General features: G+C 35.9%; 3 protein-coding genes across 3 annotated transcripts; 1 reads left to right on the top strand and 2 right to left on the bottom strand.

The window, feature by feature from the left end:
* Window positions 1-690: 690 nt before the first annotated feature.
* Window positions 691-5,424, top strand: LOC141597341 (serine carboxypeptidase-like 34). The gene is made up of 10 exons (XM_074417770.1): window positions 691-1,057; window positions 2,542-2,652; window positions 3,296-3,391; window positions 3,491-3,583; window positions 3,673-3,761; window positions 4,071-4,367; window positions 4,449-4,585; window positions 4,670-4,762; window positions 4,861-4,966; window positions 5,125-5,424. Exons 1-10 carry the CDS (start codon window positions 760-762, stop codon window positions 5,275-5,277), a joined length of 1,473 nt encoding a protein of 490 aa, XP_074273871.1. The 5' UTR covers window positions 691-759; the 3' UTR covers window positions 5,278-5,424.
* LOC141597365 (nicotinamidase 2-like) lies at window positions 5,336-6,252 on the bottom strand. The gene has a single exon (XM_074417802.1). The coding sequence runs from the start codon at window positions 6,152-6,154 to the stop codon at window positions 5,507-5,509; it is 648 nt and encodes a 215-aa protein (XP_074273903.1). The 5' UTR covers window positions 6,155-6,252; the 3' UTR covers window positions 5,336-5,506.
* A 997-nt stretch (window positions 6,253-7,249) lies between these two features.
* Window positions 7,250-15,573, bottom strand: LOC141597357 (succinate--CoA ligase [ADP-forming] subunit alpha-1, mitochondrial-like). The gene is made up of 7 exons (XM_074417790.1): window positions 15,161-15,573; window positions 13,529-13,738; window positions 12,085-12,255; window positions 11,191-11,314; window positions 10,393-10,454; window positions 7,828-7,909; window positions 7,250-7,613 (listed from the first exon to the last, which is right to left on the bottom strand). Exons 1-7 carry the CDS (start codon window positions 15,386-15,388, stop codon window positions 7,474-7,476), a joined length of 1,017 nt encoding a protein of 338 aa, XP_074273891.1. The 5' UTR covers window positions 15,389-15,573; the 3' UTR covers window positions 7,250-7,473.
* Window positions 15,574-16,778: the final 1,205 nt, after the last annotated feature.

The following is a 16,778-nucleotide window of genomic DNA, read 5'->3' on the forward strand; positions in this document are numbered from 1 at the left end:
CCATCATACGCATATCGCATTAATACAGAGTACTAGTATAAATCCCGCGCGAATGCGTATTTTAGATAGAACCATTAAAAAAAAAACTTAATTTGAAATTTAATTGAAAATTTATTATTATTAATATTTTGTATCAACCGTGGAAAATGGAAAGTTCATTATAATCCAGATGTAGATATAATATAATAAAAGTCCAATAACAGATATGATATAATAAAAGTCTAATTACAGATATGATATAATAAAAGCTCAATTATAGCCAAATTCATTTAGGCGGGAAAATTTTGGAGAAGTCTTATTCTTTTAATATAAGGGGGGTTATATAATCCCGATATTATATTAAGCATTTAATTTAGCCGTGGGGATCCTCTGTCCCACTTTTGTGTCCTATTGTGTGTGTGCCACACCACTTATATTTCGACACATCACTTGTGGTAAAATAAAATATTACAATATATATACTAATTTGTTGAGGTGTTAGAAGCTAAGTGGTGTGCCACACACAATGGGACACCAAATAGGATACATGATTCTCACCGATAATAACATTTATGTAAACGAAACCGTGTTAAGGCTCAGAAAAGAAAATTTAATTCAAATAATAGTATATAAGGTTAGGTAATGGCTTATTAACAGCAACATTGTTCCTGGTGTATTTTAGTTAATATCATCATTATATATATCAACAGTCCACAGGTGACAGGTACCTCTACCAAAACAAATAGTAAAATCCCACAACTCCCACCCCTTAAACTAGAGATGAATTCTTTTATGATAAGCATTTGGTATAGTTTGTTAGTTGTTGTAGCATTATGCAGCATGGTTTGTTCAGCAAGCAACAAAACTCGGTCTTGGGACGGGGTGTTAAGTCCGAAAATAAAGGCAGAACAGAGGGCAGACCATGTAGTAAGGCTACCAGGGCAACCAAAGGTGAGTTTTAAACAGTATGCAGGGTATGTAACTGTGAATGAAAGCCATGGGAAAGCATTATTTTATTGGCTTTTCGAAGCTGCTGATAAACCTGCGAACAAACCTCTGCTCCTTTGGCTTAATGGAGGTATCATCAATCATCATCATACATTATCTTATTTTTAACTTGTGTATTGAAAGCTTATACAGTATACATTACTAATGGTGTTACAACTGCTTGGAGAATTCAGCTAATTCTATTTTGATATTATTGTCCTAAAGTATTAGTGTAATCGACAAAATTTATTTGAGTTACGTGAAATTTTGCATATATTTACCGAAACCTACTACTTTATGAATGAGTGAAACTCTAGAGACAATGGGAGTTACATAGTAGCGAGGAGAAGTCGAGTTTTAACTACTGTATATCCTTATAGAAGTTAGTTTCAAATGCCTTAATCATATACTATAAATCTATGTCCTTATTTGATTTTAATTACCTTATGTTTCAGCAGTTTACTCTGATGATCAACAAGGCAATATTAACAACACCACAAATTCTCATTTGTGACGGGCATATCCGTCGCAAGCTTGCGACGGGTCAAGTATTATCCATGTGGGGTAGATAAGACAAGAAACAGAATGCCTAGGGAATAGCGATCTGTTTTGTCTTATCTAACCACGTAAGTATTACTTGACCCGTCGCAAGCTTGTTAAGGATATGTCCATCACAAGAGAAACTTGTTATAACAACAATTCGTCTTTATAACATTCTGTTTTTTTTTTTTTTTTTTACAAAATAAGCAAAATTGTGCAAAACTATATATGTAATGTTTTACTTTATTTTTTTTACTCCCCCTTTTAAAGTGATGAAATTTCAAACCTGAATCAGTCAAAATCATCAAAGTTGAAAATATTATTGCAGAACCAAATGTGGCACAAGTCCAAGTCAATCCAGCTATGATTACTATTGGGTATACATTACGCTGAGCCAAGTAGTTAGAAGAAGCTGAACTAATAATAACAGAAAAAGGCTTAAAGTTAAGAAGATGCTACAAAAACAGACACCTAACTTATTTAATTAATTAATCAATTTCATTATTATTATTTTTATTATAGAGTGGTTGCCATCATGCATGCCTTTAAACTAACTAACTAACTACATTTGTTGTTTATATTCAGCCTTTTACTCATCACACATGACTATATGCTCTTGATCTAATATAATTCCATCCACAGTTGGTCTTGCTTCAGAGTTCAGACGGATTATTTTTGTCTGAAATAATAAAACAGGATTTATGTCTTAGTATTGCATTCCCAATTAACTCTATCACATTATTAATGTGAAGATTTGAGGTGAATTATAGGGAGGATTGTATAAAGCCGACTAGTAACACTTGTTTGAGACCACGTTTACGAATCTAACCTATGTATACTTAATTGTTAGGTACCGAGTAATTGGGTGTAGAGGTGTCCAATTGATGTTATAAAACTCAACTTATTTACTCGTGGAAAACTATTTTACACAAGAATTTGCCATTTATAAATGAGTTTTACCTTAATGGTACACTTGTACATATATAACCGACTTAACCGACTTAGCCAAGACTAATTGCTTTTTGGATAGTTTAGGTCCAGGGTGCTCTTCTATTGGGTACGGAGAAGCTGAAGAATTAGGGCCTTTCTTTCCTGAGAAAGGCAGCAAACCCAAGCTTAAGCTCAACAAATACTCTTGGAATAGAGGTATAAATAACCTTCTTTTACAATTGGTTACGCAATTTTTATAACGAGTCATTTTAAAACCGTCTTTTAGTGATGTGTTAATATTATTAGAGTAAGACCGTGTAAATCTGACACTCTTTAATCCAAAACCCTTTACCCATTGACTAATAATTTTCGGTTACCATTCAAAAATACCCTATTTGCTAAAAGAATAGGCGAAACTTCAAATTTTCCCGCCGAAAACATATTTCCTAAAATAGGGCGTGGTATTTTTAACATATTTCCTCCAATCTTTTTATGATAGATAAATTTATTTATTTTAAAAATGTTATGATAAAAATTCATTGACTTTTTATAATAGAAAAATTGCTGCTAAAAAATATGTTATTCGTAAATATTTGTAAAATAACATTATTAATATCTCGGTTAAAAAAAACCTTCAAAAAAATACTCATTTCATTACTTTTAACAATTTTAATTTTAATTTATCAAATCAAAGTAAAATGATGAGAAACATGAAAAATAAGTAAATTGTCAATTTAAATTTTATAAATAATAGACTGAAAAAGTAAAACCGTATATTGCACAGGGCTATACTAGTTACTGAACAAAAGAACAGTAAGCTAAGCTCAAACTCTAAACATACCTTTGATGGTTTCTTCAGCTACGAATCTACTGTTTCTGGAATCTCCGGTTGGTGTTGGGTTTTCTTACAGCAACACTAGCAACGACATCAACGAACTTGGTGACACCATTGCAGGCAATTCCCCTTACATTATTCTTCCTTCTCGTATAACTAATCTTTGAACTCCGATGAAAATGTAATTGACACCTTTGGGCTTGGTGATGGTTTCTTTAGCGAAGGATGCATACACTTTTCTTGTCAACTGGTTCAGAAGATTTCCACAGTTCAAATCCCATGATTTCTATCTTTCTGGCGAAAGCTATGCAGGTAAATACCGTAACTAACTACTGCCTGACTTCAAACTGTTCTTCCTTTGTTTACTTACAATTTTACAATGCTCATGTTTTTCTGTATAGGCCATTACGTTCCCCAACTTGCTGAGAAAATTCTCGAAGCTAACGCAATTGGTTCCAAAGACGATCACATCAAGTTGAAAGGCTTCATGGTATGCTCCTCATATAAAGCCTTGTGAATTTCCCATCAATTCCTGTTATTCTGAAGTCAGGCAGTAGTTAGTTAGTTCTGGTATTTACCTGCATAGCTTTCCCCGGAAAGATAAAAATCATGAGATTTGAACTGCGGAAATCTTCTGAAGTTCTAAACTCGTTATTCTGAAGTTCTGGTATTTACCTGCATAGCCTTGTGAATTTCCCATCAGTTCCTGTTATTCTGAAGTTCTAAACTCGTTCTTCTTTGGCTTTAAAATATGTGGCAACTCCCTTATTAATGTCCTCCAATTATAACGAATGATCAGATCGGAAATGCATTGCTAGATGATGAAACAGATCAAAGAGGAATGGTAGATTACGCCTGGGATCACGCTATCATATCTGACCGGTTATACAATAACCTCAAGAGAAACTGCAACTTCAGTAACCAAAATCTAAGTAATCACTGCAATACAGCCCTGACGGAGTATTTCAACCAGTACCAACTTATCGACATATACAGCTTGTACTCCCCCATTTGTGTCGAAAACCAGACCGGAACCCACAAAAACAGACAGCCTCCTGTCATTGATGCTATTTCCCCTCGCCTTTTCTCCAGATTCGTAAGTTTACTATTTCTTCTTAATTCCAGTAGGCCTGCTTAGTAGGTGACTGCTGTATTAACTTTTGTGGTTGAATGATAGCCAGGGTGGGGTCGGAAACCAGCAGGGTATGATCCATGTTTATCGGACTACACTGACACGTACATGAATCGACAAGACGTCCAAGCTGCCCTGCATGCCAACCTCACTAAACTTCCTTATCCCTGGACCCACTGCAAGTACGTTTATAATTCACTTTCAAATAAAAAGGTTAAAACTTGCAGTCAATTTTTGATATAATTGTGGTTAAATTGTCGCGACAGTGATAATATAACTTCGTGGAGTGATTCCCCGCCTTCAATGCTTCCAACTATACGAAAGCTGATTGCTAAAGGCCTTCGCATTTGGATATTCAGGTAATGTAACCACTAACCAGTATCCTTACTAAATTTACTGCTCGAAGTATAGGAAGACACTGAGATTTAACAAGTTCGATTATAAATTTATAATTCAGTGGGGACACAGATGGTAGAATTCCAGTAACCTCAACAAGGTATACTCTCAGAAAGCTGGGGCTTGAAACTGTTAAAGAATGGAAAGCATGGTACACCAGCGCGCAGGTATATTTACTTTCTTCATCACAACTCAGTAAAAACAGATGCGTAAGGGTGTTGAATGCAAACGCCAAAACCATCTTAAAGACATAAAGAGATTGTTTCTGGATGACTCATAAAGAAAACTTGGCCAAATATACTAACAAGATGAAGATGTGATGTAGGTGGGAGGATGGACAATAGAGTACAAAGGATTGACATTTGTGACAGTAAGAGGAGCAGGACATCAAGTTGCAACGACGAAGCCAAGACAGGCGTTGCAGTTAGTTAAACACTTCTTATCCGGCAAACACTTGCCATCTTCTCCGCCTTCTTGATCTTCATCATCCCCTTTTTGTGCATTATATATTTAGGTCTACACTTGTAAAAACTTCATTTTTCTAGCAATTCTTTTATTTATAGAAATGTATGTAAAACTCATACATATGAGATTCTTCACTACATATCAAGGGTTTCCGATGCAATTATTCAACTCATAAACATTACAACAACTTAATAACACAGTAAACTAACAAAGATGTCTTCGTTCAGTGATTAAGCCAGAAGTTAAAAGGCCAACTTAAGCCTTGGACAATCAACAAGATAAGCAAAGCCGTAAGCCATATTGATAAGAGTAGCCTCGTGCAAGTCAGGCGACGAAGTGGCGGTAGCATCAGTAGAGAAAAACACCCTAAACCCTCTAACAAACGCTTCTCTAGCAGTCGTCTCGCAACACACGTTAGTCACAACACCTGTGATTATCACCTCCTTCACTCCCAACTCCCCCAGTCTCTCCTCCAACCGCGTGTTCCTAAACGCGCTATATGTATCCTTCTCCACCACCTCCACTTCACCTTCAAGATTAGAACTCACGTCGTTCATGACTTTACCAGATAAGCTAGCTGCTGCAATTACTTCAGGGATGAGCTGGGACTCTGGGGTGCCATCAAAGATGAGGTCCCCGTCCCACCACTCCCCGAGGACGCCACCGTCGTCGCCCGGCTTGTGACGGTGGCGCGTAAATATTATGGGGATGCCCGCTCGTCGGCAGAGCTGGATTGTTGTGGTGATGGTAGGAAGAATTGGTTGAGCCATGGGAGCAAAGTAGTTCTGCATGTCTATAACCAGAAGGGCTGATGTTTTCGGGTCAGGCAAACGTTGACGGATTTCGTACTTGTGGTATGTTGATGAGGAGGAGGCTAATTTGGTTGCCATGTTTTGTTGGTTGATAGAATACGATGATGGTGATAAATTTTTGATAAGCTGCAAGTATGAAGAAGCCTCCAGAAATTGAGACTTTTCTGATGGAGGTCATTTTCAGGAGTCTTATTATATGGGTACATCATACATGTGGCATGATGTTATACATATGGCACACGGGCCATGTACACAATTTTTTTTTTCGGTGACGAGGAAACCCGCAACCGTTACCATCAGTACGCACTGAGTAAGTCCTCGGGTATACGAAATGTGTGATTTTTGCCCTGAACTTTTTAGGTGTTTTTTTTTTGCATAAAATACAATTAAACCTACAAAGTTGGGTAACTTTTACTTTTTAAGTTTTTCTCTTCTATTTTTTCAAGGCTCTCTCACTAATAGAGGGTTCTAAAAGGGCTCTAAAACTAATGTGAGAAGGTAAAAATATGCTCAAAAATGAAAAATATAAAGAATTCACCGACACAGTAAATAGATTACATATATGAATATTTGGGACAAAGGGAATATCCGTGTGAACGAATGAGGCGGCATTACGCAAGTTTGAAACAATTAGTAAGTGAAGCTCTAAAAACATTCAAACCTGTGACTGGCCACCGAAAGTACGCCCAAAAAATTGACTGATGCAACGACATATAACAACCTCATCAGAAATCTGAGTTGGAAGTGTATAGATGTTGAACGGCAATAAAATGCATGAAACGATGAAACGGTTCGCATGCTGTCACTGTTTCAATGAGCTAACTACCCAACAAGCTAACTTGTGGTTCTGTCAGTCACCAAGTCTCAACAACCATGTTTATCACAGATGTAGGCAATGTGGTGCCAAGGCTAACAACAATGCTTTCCGCACAAACTAAGATGCTTACAAGAATTAATAGATGAATGCAAAAAATTTGTGCAAATCTGAATATGATTTTCCTGTACGGTTATCAAGAAGAATGTAACACTAGAAAAACTCCACTATTCAGAATATAACACAGCCAGAACACTTTTGGATGTCGGATAGCCCCATCTCTTTTCACAGAACTTTCTAACATCTGATGGGTCCTTGGCTCTTAACCTTAATAAAAGTACTTATTGAGAAAATCCGAGCCCAAAAACTTGGCTAGCATTCAAATTTAATGCAAACAGGCAGAGGTCAAGTATCACTGAGAATTCGAGATAGCATCAAATGCAGTCTCATCCTTTAACAAGTGATGCTGGAAGGAACTTCCAAATTCACATCACATTTATCAGGTGAATATTAATTATATAATGTCACTTCACCTAAACCCAAAGTCAAAAAAATCAGTGAAAAGGGAATCAGGTTACCCCAACTAACTTAGAAGACCCCTTTGTTTGAATACTTCATGCATTGCTGCGCCAATCTTTGCAGGTGACTCTACCACTGTAGCCCCTACCTCTCTTAATGTCTTGATCTTGTCTTGCGCTGTTCCCTTTCCACCCGACACAATGGCTGCAAGACAAAAAAAATTAAAAAGAAAATACTTGGCAACTGGCTACACACAATCCAACAGTCCTGCAATTGAATAAGGTAACTTCAACAGAAGCAACGAAAGGAGTCTGCCAGAACTGAGAGTAGTACAAGGGCAATTCCACTTTCAGTCCTAAAAACTGAAAATGCAGATCAGACAACTGCTAACAAATGAGAAAAAAATATGAAGCAATACCTCCAGCATGACCCATGCGTCGGCCAGGAGGTGCTGTTAGGCCAGCAATGAAAGCAACTACAGGCTTTTCAGTTCCACTTTCCTGTTCCAAGCAAATACACCCATTACAGACAATAGATCAACCAGGTTACACTAGAAAGAGGGAAGCAATGACACCATTCCCATACAGTTCTTTAGTCCAGATGTATGCTAGATGCATAATTTGTCCTATTATAATGCCGTTCTCTTTCAAAAAGGAACCCCTTCCCCAAAAGTGAATGGCGTAATCGTTTGTCCAGTTCAGGTAATCAATAAATAGTTGACAATCACCCTATGTTAGATATTACCAGTGATACAAATAGGAGCAGCACTTCCCAAGGAGCTATATACAATACTGATTACAGTCACCCAATAACTCTCATTAACATGCAGCCAAAGGCTACCAAAGCATCAGGAGTCCTGATTTTTATTTCATATAGAGAAAAACAGGTTTTTCCCAGATCTAACTGCCCTCGTCACTTTTTAGTGTCTTCAAGAACCTTGCAGTGATGTTCTATATAAATAACCTAGTTTCAACATTTGAACCAGATTCCTAGGCACTGAAAAGGACAAGATGGCTATAATGTAATACTCCATAGATGGCACCAAAAGTCCATGTCTAGTAACTTTCTCAGCACATATGTTACTCAAGTCTCCGACCCTTCAGATCATGATCACAATTCACACATCTCATCTTTCGCTTTACTTGTTGATTATGTCAAAACCCCATATTAAAAAACTAGCCACCTAGATCCCAACGGCAATCGTACTAAGAGATATATGTAGTTTTTCATTAAGAGACTTCACCTATACTGAAAACTTCAAAATGGATTTATAAAATTCTTCATTTATTTTAGATGATATGATGTAAGTGTACGTGATGAGCTGATGACACACAGTCAGCCAGTTAGTAATAATTTGTAAAACAGCAATTGAACTATGTATAGATATTGCAATAAAAACTTTAAGACACTTCCCAAGTTCCAAACTAGTACTGTATTTTATATTAGAGTAAATTATCAAAAACTACCTTTTATATACTTTTTAAAAATTAACTTTTTAAAAATTACTCCCTTATATAATTTTTTTTAAAACTTACCGCCTTTAAATAGATAAATTTTAAATTTTGATAGCAGAGGCCTTTTCCGGTGAAATATGATGTGAATGGACCGATTTACCCTTCAGTTATTATTTCCCCTTTTTACCTGCCTACTTATTGTACTAATCTTTGTGTGTTACTTTGCATTTAGCAAACCTCCTTTTTACCGTCTTTTACCTTTTCATTCAACTTGTTAATTAATCAAAATCTTATGCGTATTCTGGTCTCATCTAATCACCACCATCAATTTTAATTCATCCTCACCAGTATTACGCAGGTTTTTAATTTCTTTTAGAGTTTTTTGTCAAAAACTACCTTATATTTAGGGGTATTTGTAAAAATACTACCTTACATTATTTTTTTTGTTTTCGACTACCTTTGGTTTCTTTATTTTTGGTCAATAACTACCTATGTTAAGAGTCTAGACGGAATTAGTCAATTTTCTGGCTTTAACCTATCTCCCATGAGTCCTTTATGTTTCAAACTTGCTTAGATCATATTTTGGGAAGTCATGATGTACTTACGCTTAACTTTAAGAGATGTTCGTAGTTATTATTGAAATGTGAAAACATAAATTATGCTTATTTGAAGTTAAATTGTGGTTTGAACTTTGAACGCACTTGATCATTGTTGTTCGGTGTTAAGAGAGTAATATGAGATAGGTTAATGTCATCAAATCGACCAAATTTCGCTATATTTTCAGCATAGGTAGTTTCTGACCAAAAAAAGAGAAAACAAAGGTATTCTAAAACAAGAAAAATAATATAAGGTAGTCTTTTTACAAATACCCCTAAATATAAGGTAGTTTTTGACAAAAAACCCTTTCTTTTACCCTAAATTTTTCTTAAATTACTGTTAATTATCTCCAATTTATTGAATTTGTAGGGTTTAATTTCGTCTGTGTTTAGATTATTGTCTTGAGATGTTTGATGGTTATGAATTACAGATTTATTACAGATTAATGAAGATTAAATACCTCTTGTTGTTCTCTTGAGATGCTTAAAATTATGGGTAAGATAAACCGAGAATTAGGAGAGAGGGATTAAGGGAAAGAATGCTAAAGTAATGGGGAGTGAGAGAGGGGAAGACAAACTAACAGAGGAATGAATGAACAATGGATATAAGAAAATAGGGAGGGGTATTTTTGTCAGAAAAAACAAAATTTGGAGGCAAAAATTCAAACTGGTCGAAATATTCCTTATTGATTCCCCTGAGATGAATTTTGGTATCAAATTCTAAAGTTTAGCTATTTAAAGGTAGTAAGTTATAAAAAAAAAAATTATAAAAGGGAGTAATTTTTAAATAGTTGCATGTAAAAGGGAGTTTGTGATAATTTACTCTTTATATTACTTAATAAGGTACCGACCATAATCCTTACACTTATCCAACAACAGCAGAATCACTTCCCCCCTTCTTTTACTTAAGAAATGATTGACATTGTGACTCACCTTGATTAGAGCAGCGGCATCCTCTTCAGCAGTACCTCCGATTTCACCAATAAGAATGATACCTGCAATGTACACACGGGTAAAATCGTGAGATGTTGAAATGATAGTCAGCCTAAGTTTCATGGAGTGTCACTTGCACAAGCAAAAACAAGAGATGCCACAAGGATATTCTGCCTCCAGTGGTTCCTATAGGTCACCTCATGACATAAGCTCATTAAACGAGTGCAATGGTGCCAAACTACTCGCAAGGCGAATTCTTACTATGTATTTCTGAGTTAGTTCATTCTGGCCCCTCATAATTCAGTTATTGACATCTCATAATTTGCCATGTTCCTGAAATCTTCCTTTAAAGGATTAGAAATCCTTACACTTATACCCAAACGAGTCGAAACTGGACAAGATGGCAACAAAAATTTCACATCACAAGTTTTACAGTCATCACCTTCTATTTCGGAAGACATTATTTCTTTCTATTATATTCTCTGTAATTAGCGGATCAACAGACAATAGCCATCTAGAAGGGTTTTTTTCCCTAAATGCAGATATCAAAAGCCTAATTACAAAAAATTTCAAGTATATTTTATATTTAAAAAATGCATAGAAAACACAATCAATTCTAGTATGCAAAATTATTATAACAAAGCAAGCACCCTGAACACAAACATAGTCACCTACCAAGAGCAAAAATGCAAAAATGCAAAATTAGAACCAAGAATTATCCAGAAAAATTCACGAGTCTCATGACACATACTGACACAAAACAAATATGACAAAAAAGAGAAAATAATGAATGTTGACCTTCTGTCTGTGGATCAGCAATAAACTTCTCAATGCAATCAACAAAATTTGTGCCATTGAAAGGGTCTCCACCAATTCCTACACAGGTGGATTGCCCAAGTCCAACAGCCGTTGTTTGGAAAACCTACCTCACAAATGAAAAGGACGAAGATGTCAAGTACAGCTAGTGGAAAGAGTATCACACACATTTGCAGATTATACGACTGAATATTTGATCAACAATCTCTCAACTCTAAACCCAATACAATGTATCAATCAACCAATAAAGCCACATGGTCCAGAGACAATATTTTAGAAGGATATTTCTCTAAAAATGAAATACAGATGCCAGCAGTAATCCATGTGCTTGGTATCTTTGAGGGAAAAGCTCTTCCAATCATTGCCGGAAAAAATTCAGGGATGCAATATTCATTCCTATAGATTGGCGTAACAATGAATAACAAGAGAGAGTAGAGTCAAAAGCACGCAGCGAAACAGGATTTTGGTTAGTTGAAAATGCACTGTGTTGGTTATAAAAGTGAAGGCTGAGAAACATTAAATTAAATCAGCACCACAGGGTAAGCACAAAGTTGTGAACTCAAAAATAAGAATCTCACTGCAAAGCAGAAAAAGACTTTTTAACATGTCTTCTGTGGGCATGCCAAATCACAAAATTAAAATGACAGCAGCATCATGAAAAGAACAAAATTGTTGCAATGTATTCCCTCCATTTTTCCATGGCAACACTTTTACCCTCACAAAAAGTGGGTTAACTTGAAAAAAAAAAAAAAAACATGACAGAGAGCATTCAGAGTAGGCACAATTGAGCAGCTATTGCTTTAACAAGCTGGGCTCATGAGAAACTGCTGTCAAAAGCTTATCACGTAATCATACAAAAGAATGACGTGTTCTCACCGCTTCATATGTCAATGTGCCAGATCGAGAAACAATTCCAATACGACCCGGTTTGTGGATGTAGCCAGGCATAATTCCTATCTTGCACTCTCCTGGTTTAATGATACCAGGGCAGTTTGGACCTATTAGTCTGGTTTTTGATTGTCTGTTGAGTGCCGCTTTTACACGAACCTGAACAACACAAATAAAAAATAATGAATAATACAGAAGAATCTTGCAAGTGAAAAAGGCCTGCTTAACAACTCCACAAGAAATTACAAGTATATCCAATTAGTACGACTATTCTTAGCGACAATATAAGAAGACTGTTTTGCTTAGTATAAATTGTTTACATCCATAAATCTAGCTGACAAAAGGCAGTTGAATCATATAAAAGGTAAAGATCAATAAATCAAAGATAATAAATTGATTTCAAAACATGAAAACAAAAAAGAAACAAAAACCTGAAAACACCGACTCCACAAAAAAAGAACAAATAACTAATTAACTTAAAACCTGGCTTCCTTCAATTACTCCCGCAATGTTGGGACTCCTTCAAATACACAGTTAAGTGTGCTATCTCTCACCCTAATCCGTATATACATTCTTTCTATCTCCCACCCTCTTTATCTTGTTTTGCTTCATAAGTACACATTCTGATCTACAGCCATATAACAAGAAATTAACCTCTTCTGTGATGATACAAGATTTAACACATATCTGGAAAGGGCGGAGAGGGCAGAGTGAAGTGAATGAGTGAAAGAAATTTATGCATACTCATAAAAGATAAATTTAACGTAGCACACGTGGAAAGGAAAGCAGCTAAGGAGTCGTTTGGTTACATACGGGAACATACAATGCCTAGGAAGTGTCATATCACATGATTTTAGAATTCATGTGAATTAGAAAATGTTGTTTGGTTACATGTAGGCATTGTAATTCAATGTAGGCATTCTCACTTACCTAGGGGGATCTAGGTAAGCAACTTCCTCCATTATGGAGGAATTGGAATTCATGGGAAGTTCCAATTCATGTGAATTGGGGTAACCAAACAACCTACCCATTTTGCAATTCACGTGAATTAAAGTTCCTGTGTAATTTAGTGGGCAACCAAACGACCCCTAACTGTTTGCTTTATGATTTACTTACATCTTGGGTATGGAACTCTAAGTACTCCTTAGTTATTAAAATAAGAATGGTAGTACACCTTCCCTTTCCAGGTGAAGGGACGAGAACACATACTGTATTAAATAATGATATGCCAGGTCATAACTCATATCATCAATGTCAAGAAGCCAGTAAGCCTGAATAAATACTCCGTACTAATAAGCCATATTGATAGCACAACTAACAATCAAAAGACGTTCATAAATCAAATAGGACACAATGGAAATGATATTGATAAAGAGTATAAGACAGTTATTGATAAACAAGCAGCCTTGATGATCCATAGAAGATAGCTCACCATGTCATGCTGAGGAATTCCCTCAGTGATGCAGACGATGAGATCCAACTCAGCTTCCAATCCTTCCATAATTGCTTTAGCAGCAAAGGGTGGGGGGACATATATGACTGATGCATTGGCCTTTGTTTCAGACTTTGCTTCTGCAACGGAGTTGAAAACAGGGAGCCCTAGGTGCTCACTTCCACCCTTTCCTGGAGTAACACCACCAACCTAATAACGACAATAATTAATGAATAACCAAAGCACCTTCAATCAGAGATAAAAAGGTCCATAAATCAACAAAGCTGGCATAACCAACACTGACCAGAAAACAATAATTAATGAGTTAAAATGTTTTAGTAATATTCACTGATGGATTATATAATGGACTAACTAACTAACTACAAACAGAGCTAAATTCAGCTGGGAGACAAATACGCAAATATCGCAAAAACAACTATTGCAATAATGAATGAAGACCTATTGAAGGGGAACAGGAATAGTTGTAATGAGTTAATGACGCAAGGTTGTTGGTATGTCTCTGTTTAACAATGCATAATGTTAAATCATGCAAAATGGCCTGGACAACAGAGAGAGTCCGCTTCATAAGCCGGAGGGAGGCTCCAATCTAACACCAATTGGCAATAGAGGAAGCAGTCTCTTAGCTTATACTCCCTCTGTTCCGGTCATTTGTTGTCCTATTCCATTTTGAGGTGTCTCAGTCAATTGTTGTCCTTTCTATTTTAGGATTGCATTTGATGAGCAATTTAATCCTTCACACCCAATTTGGTCCACTTGTCATTTTATAATTGACCCCCTCCTCTTTCCTTGGTCTTTGTGCCAAAATCAAACGACAACAATTGACTGGGACGGAGGGAGTATCTATGGGTTTATTCACATAATGCAGCATATATAGAGTTGACAAACCGTCAAAAACGTAATTAGAAATCGATTTCCCATGTTGATAAACAAAACTCACAATCCCCACAAAAGAATGATGGACAGCTGAAATTGAGTGAACCGTTTAACCTCAACTAAGCATAATATCACAACTCCCAACTTTTTACAAGAAATACACAGCTTAATGACGGTTCAAAATCGCTCCATAATCTACCATTAATTTCACAATCCTAGCAAAGAGGTATCGTGACAATAAGTTACGGGTTGAAACTTCAAATCCCCTACGCCTATATTGTACTCCCTCTGTCCTGGTCATTTGTTGTCTTTTTCCATTTTTGGGTGTCTCAGTCATTTGTTGTACTTTCTATTTTAAGAATGAACTTGATGAGTAATTTGACCATTCTCATTCAATTTATTCCAATTGTCATATAGTTATTGGTCCTCTCCTCTTTCCTTGGTCTTTGTGCCAGAACAAAAGGACAATAATTGAGCGGGACGGAGGGAGTAAATTGTAATGGCCTTGCGCCTCATTTGACACTCAAAAAAAAATCACAATCCTAATGCATTCATCACTCCGACATTAATTAATTCACTAAAACGCTAACCAAAATGAAAACAACAAACACATTCAGATCAAGGCAAACAATCATTTTCAAGTTTGATAAACATAAATAAGTAAACAATTGATCGGGACGGAGGGAGTAACAAATTAAGGAATAAGATTGAAAAGGATAAAGAGGCGGGAAAAATAACCATATTGGTGCCATATTCAATGGCTTGTTCAGTGTGGAAGGTGCCATTTTTACCGGTGATACCTTGACATATTACGCGAGTGTTCTTGTCGACGAACACAGCAGGCGGAGGGTCACGTGACGACGACCCGAATTTCCGGATTTGACCCGATAAAGAGGGTTTTTGAGAGGCGAGAAGCTTGGAGGACAAGTTAGATAGCAGTCTGCTCGCTTGTCTTGCGCTCCCCATTTTTAGGGCTTCCTTGTTTTTTTTTGTTTTTTTTACTGTGTGTCTGTCTCTTCTTTCCGACGATGAGATGATCGTAGTTTAAGAGGGATGAAAATGGATGCCAATTGCCAACCTTTTGGGCCATTTTTTGTATCGGACGGACCTACCTACTTCTTAGAAGATTCAACCAAAAATTTGAATAAGGTGCAACACTCCTATCCTATGGACGGTCCTAGTACCAACACCGCTAGACCTATAAATTATTTCGTTCGGTTTCAGATTGGGTTAAATCGATTCCATTTAAGTTAGGTTGCCCATAATTTCGATTTTAGTTCGATTTTGTGCTATTTTGAGTCGAGTTAGATCAATTTCAGTTCAGTTTTATTTCACGTGATAATTTTCTTGAATTTATAGTAAAAAAAAATAAAAAGCTTAAATATATCTTATAATTTCTAATTTGAATGTAATAATTTATAATTTATAATATCATTAATAAATAAAGAAGGTGTGCTGATTTTCGCAGTACATATTTTACTCATTGCAGTACATTTTGACGATTATGCCCCTCTCATTTTCCATCCCATTTTTTTCGATGTGTTCTCTAATTTCCTCTCTTATTCATGAACACCGTCAACTACCAGTGTTATCAACTACCTTTATACCACCGTTAAGCAAACCACCACCGTAAAATGGCCACCACTCCAACACTCTAATCCTGATCTTCGATCAAAATCCAGAAACAAATTCACCAAAAAGCATCAAACAATGCAAGTATTAAACACAATCGCAATAGAAAGACTAACCCTACAAACGGCGTCGTATTAGGTGCAAAAATAGAGTTCGGGGAACGCAACGTGGTTCATATATGGTTTACTGTGCTGTTTTGGTGTTTCCTCCTACTATTTGCAGGCTTTTGATGGTTGAACTTTAAGGTTAATTAATTTTAACATACACACTAATTTAAAAAAAAAAAAAAAAAAAAAAAAAAAAAAAAAAAACCTAATTTTAACATAAACTCTAATTAATAGTGGATTAATTAATGAATTAAATACATACCCTACACCTGAATAATCATCCATAATTGTAGAATTTGAATGAGTATGGAGGAGGTTAAGGATTCAACAATGGAGAGAATTAGGTTGATGTTTTTTTTAAGAAGGGTAGACAAATGGAAAGTTTGGTGCAAAAAGTACTACGATGAGTAAAAATTGTACTATGAAAATAAATTCCGATAAAGAATTAATAAAAAAACACATAAAATATGAGTTTATTATGACTTTATGAGGAAATAAATAAATAGTTTTAATTCAGGTCAATTGTAACCTTGTTTGTGTTGTTAAGAAACCACTCCAGCCAAAAGGTTAAGCTAATGGTTGGAATCCCAAATTTGATTTTATATGCTAATAGTTCT

The sequence above is a fragment of the Silene latifolia genome, chromosome 1, assembly GCF_048544455.1.
Source record: "Silene latifolia isolate original U9 population chromosome 1, ASM4854445v1, whole genome shotgun sequence".
In the NCBI taxonomy this organism is placed as follows: domain Eukaryota; kingdom Viridiplantae; phylum Streptophyta; class Magnoliopsida; order Caryophyllales; family Caryophyllaceae; genus Silene; species Silene latifolia.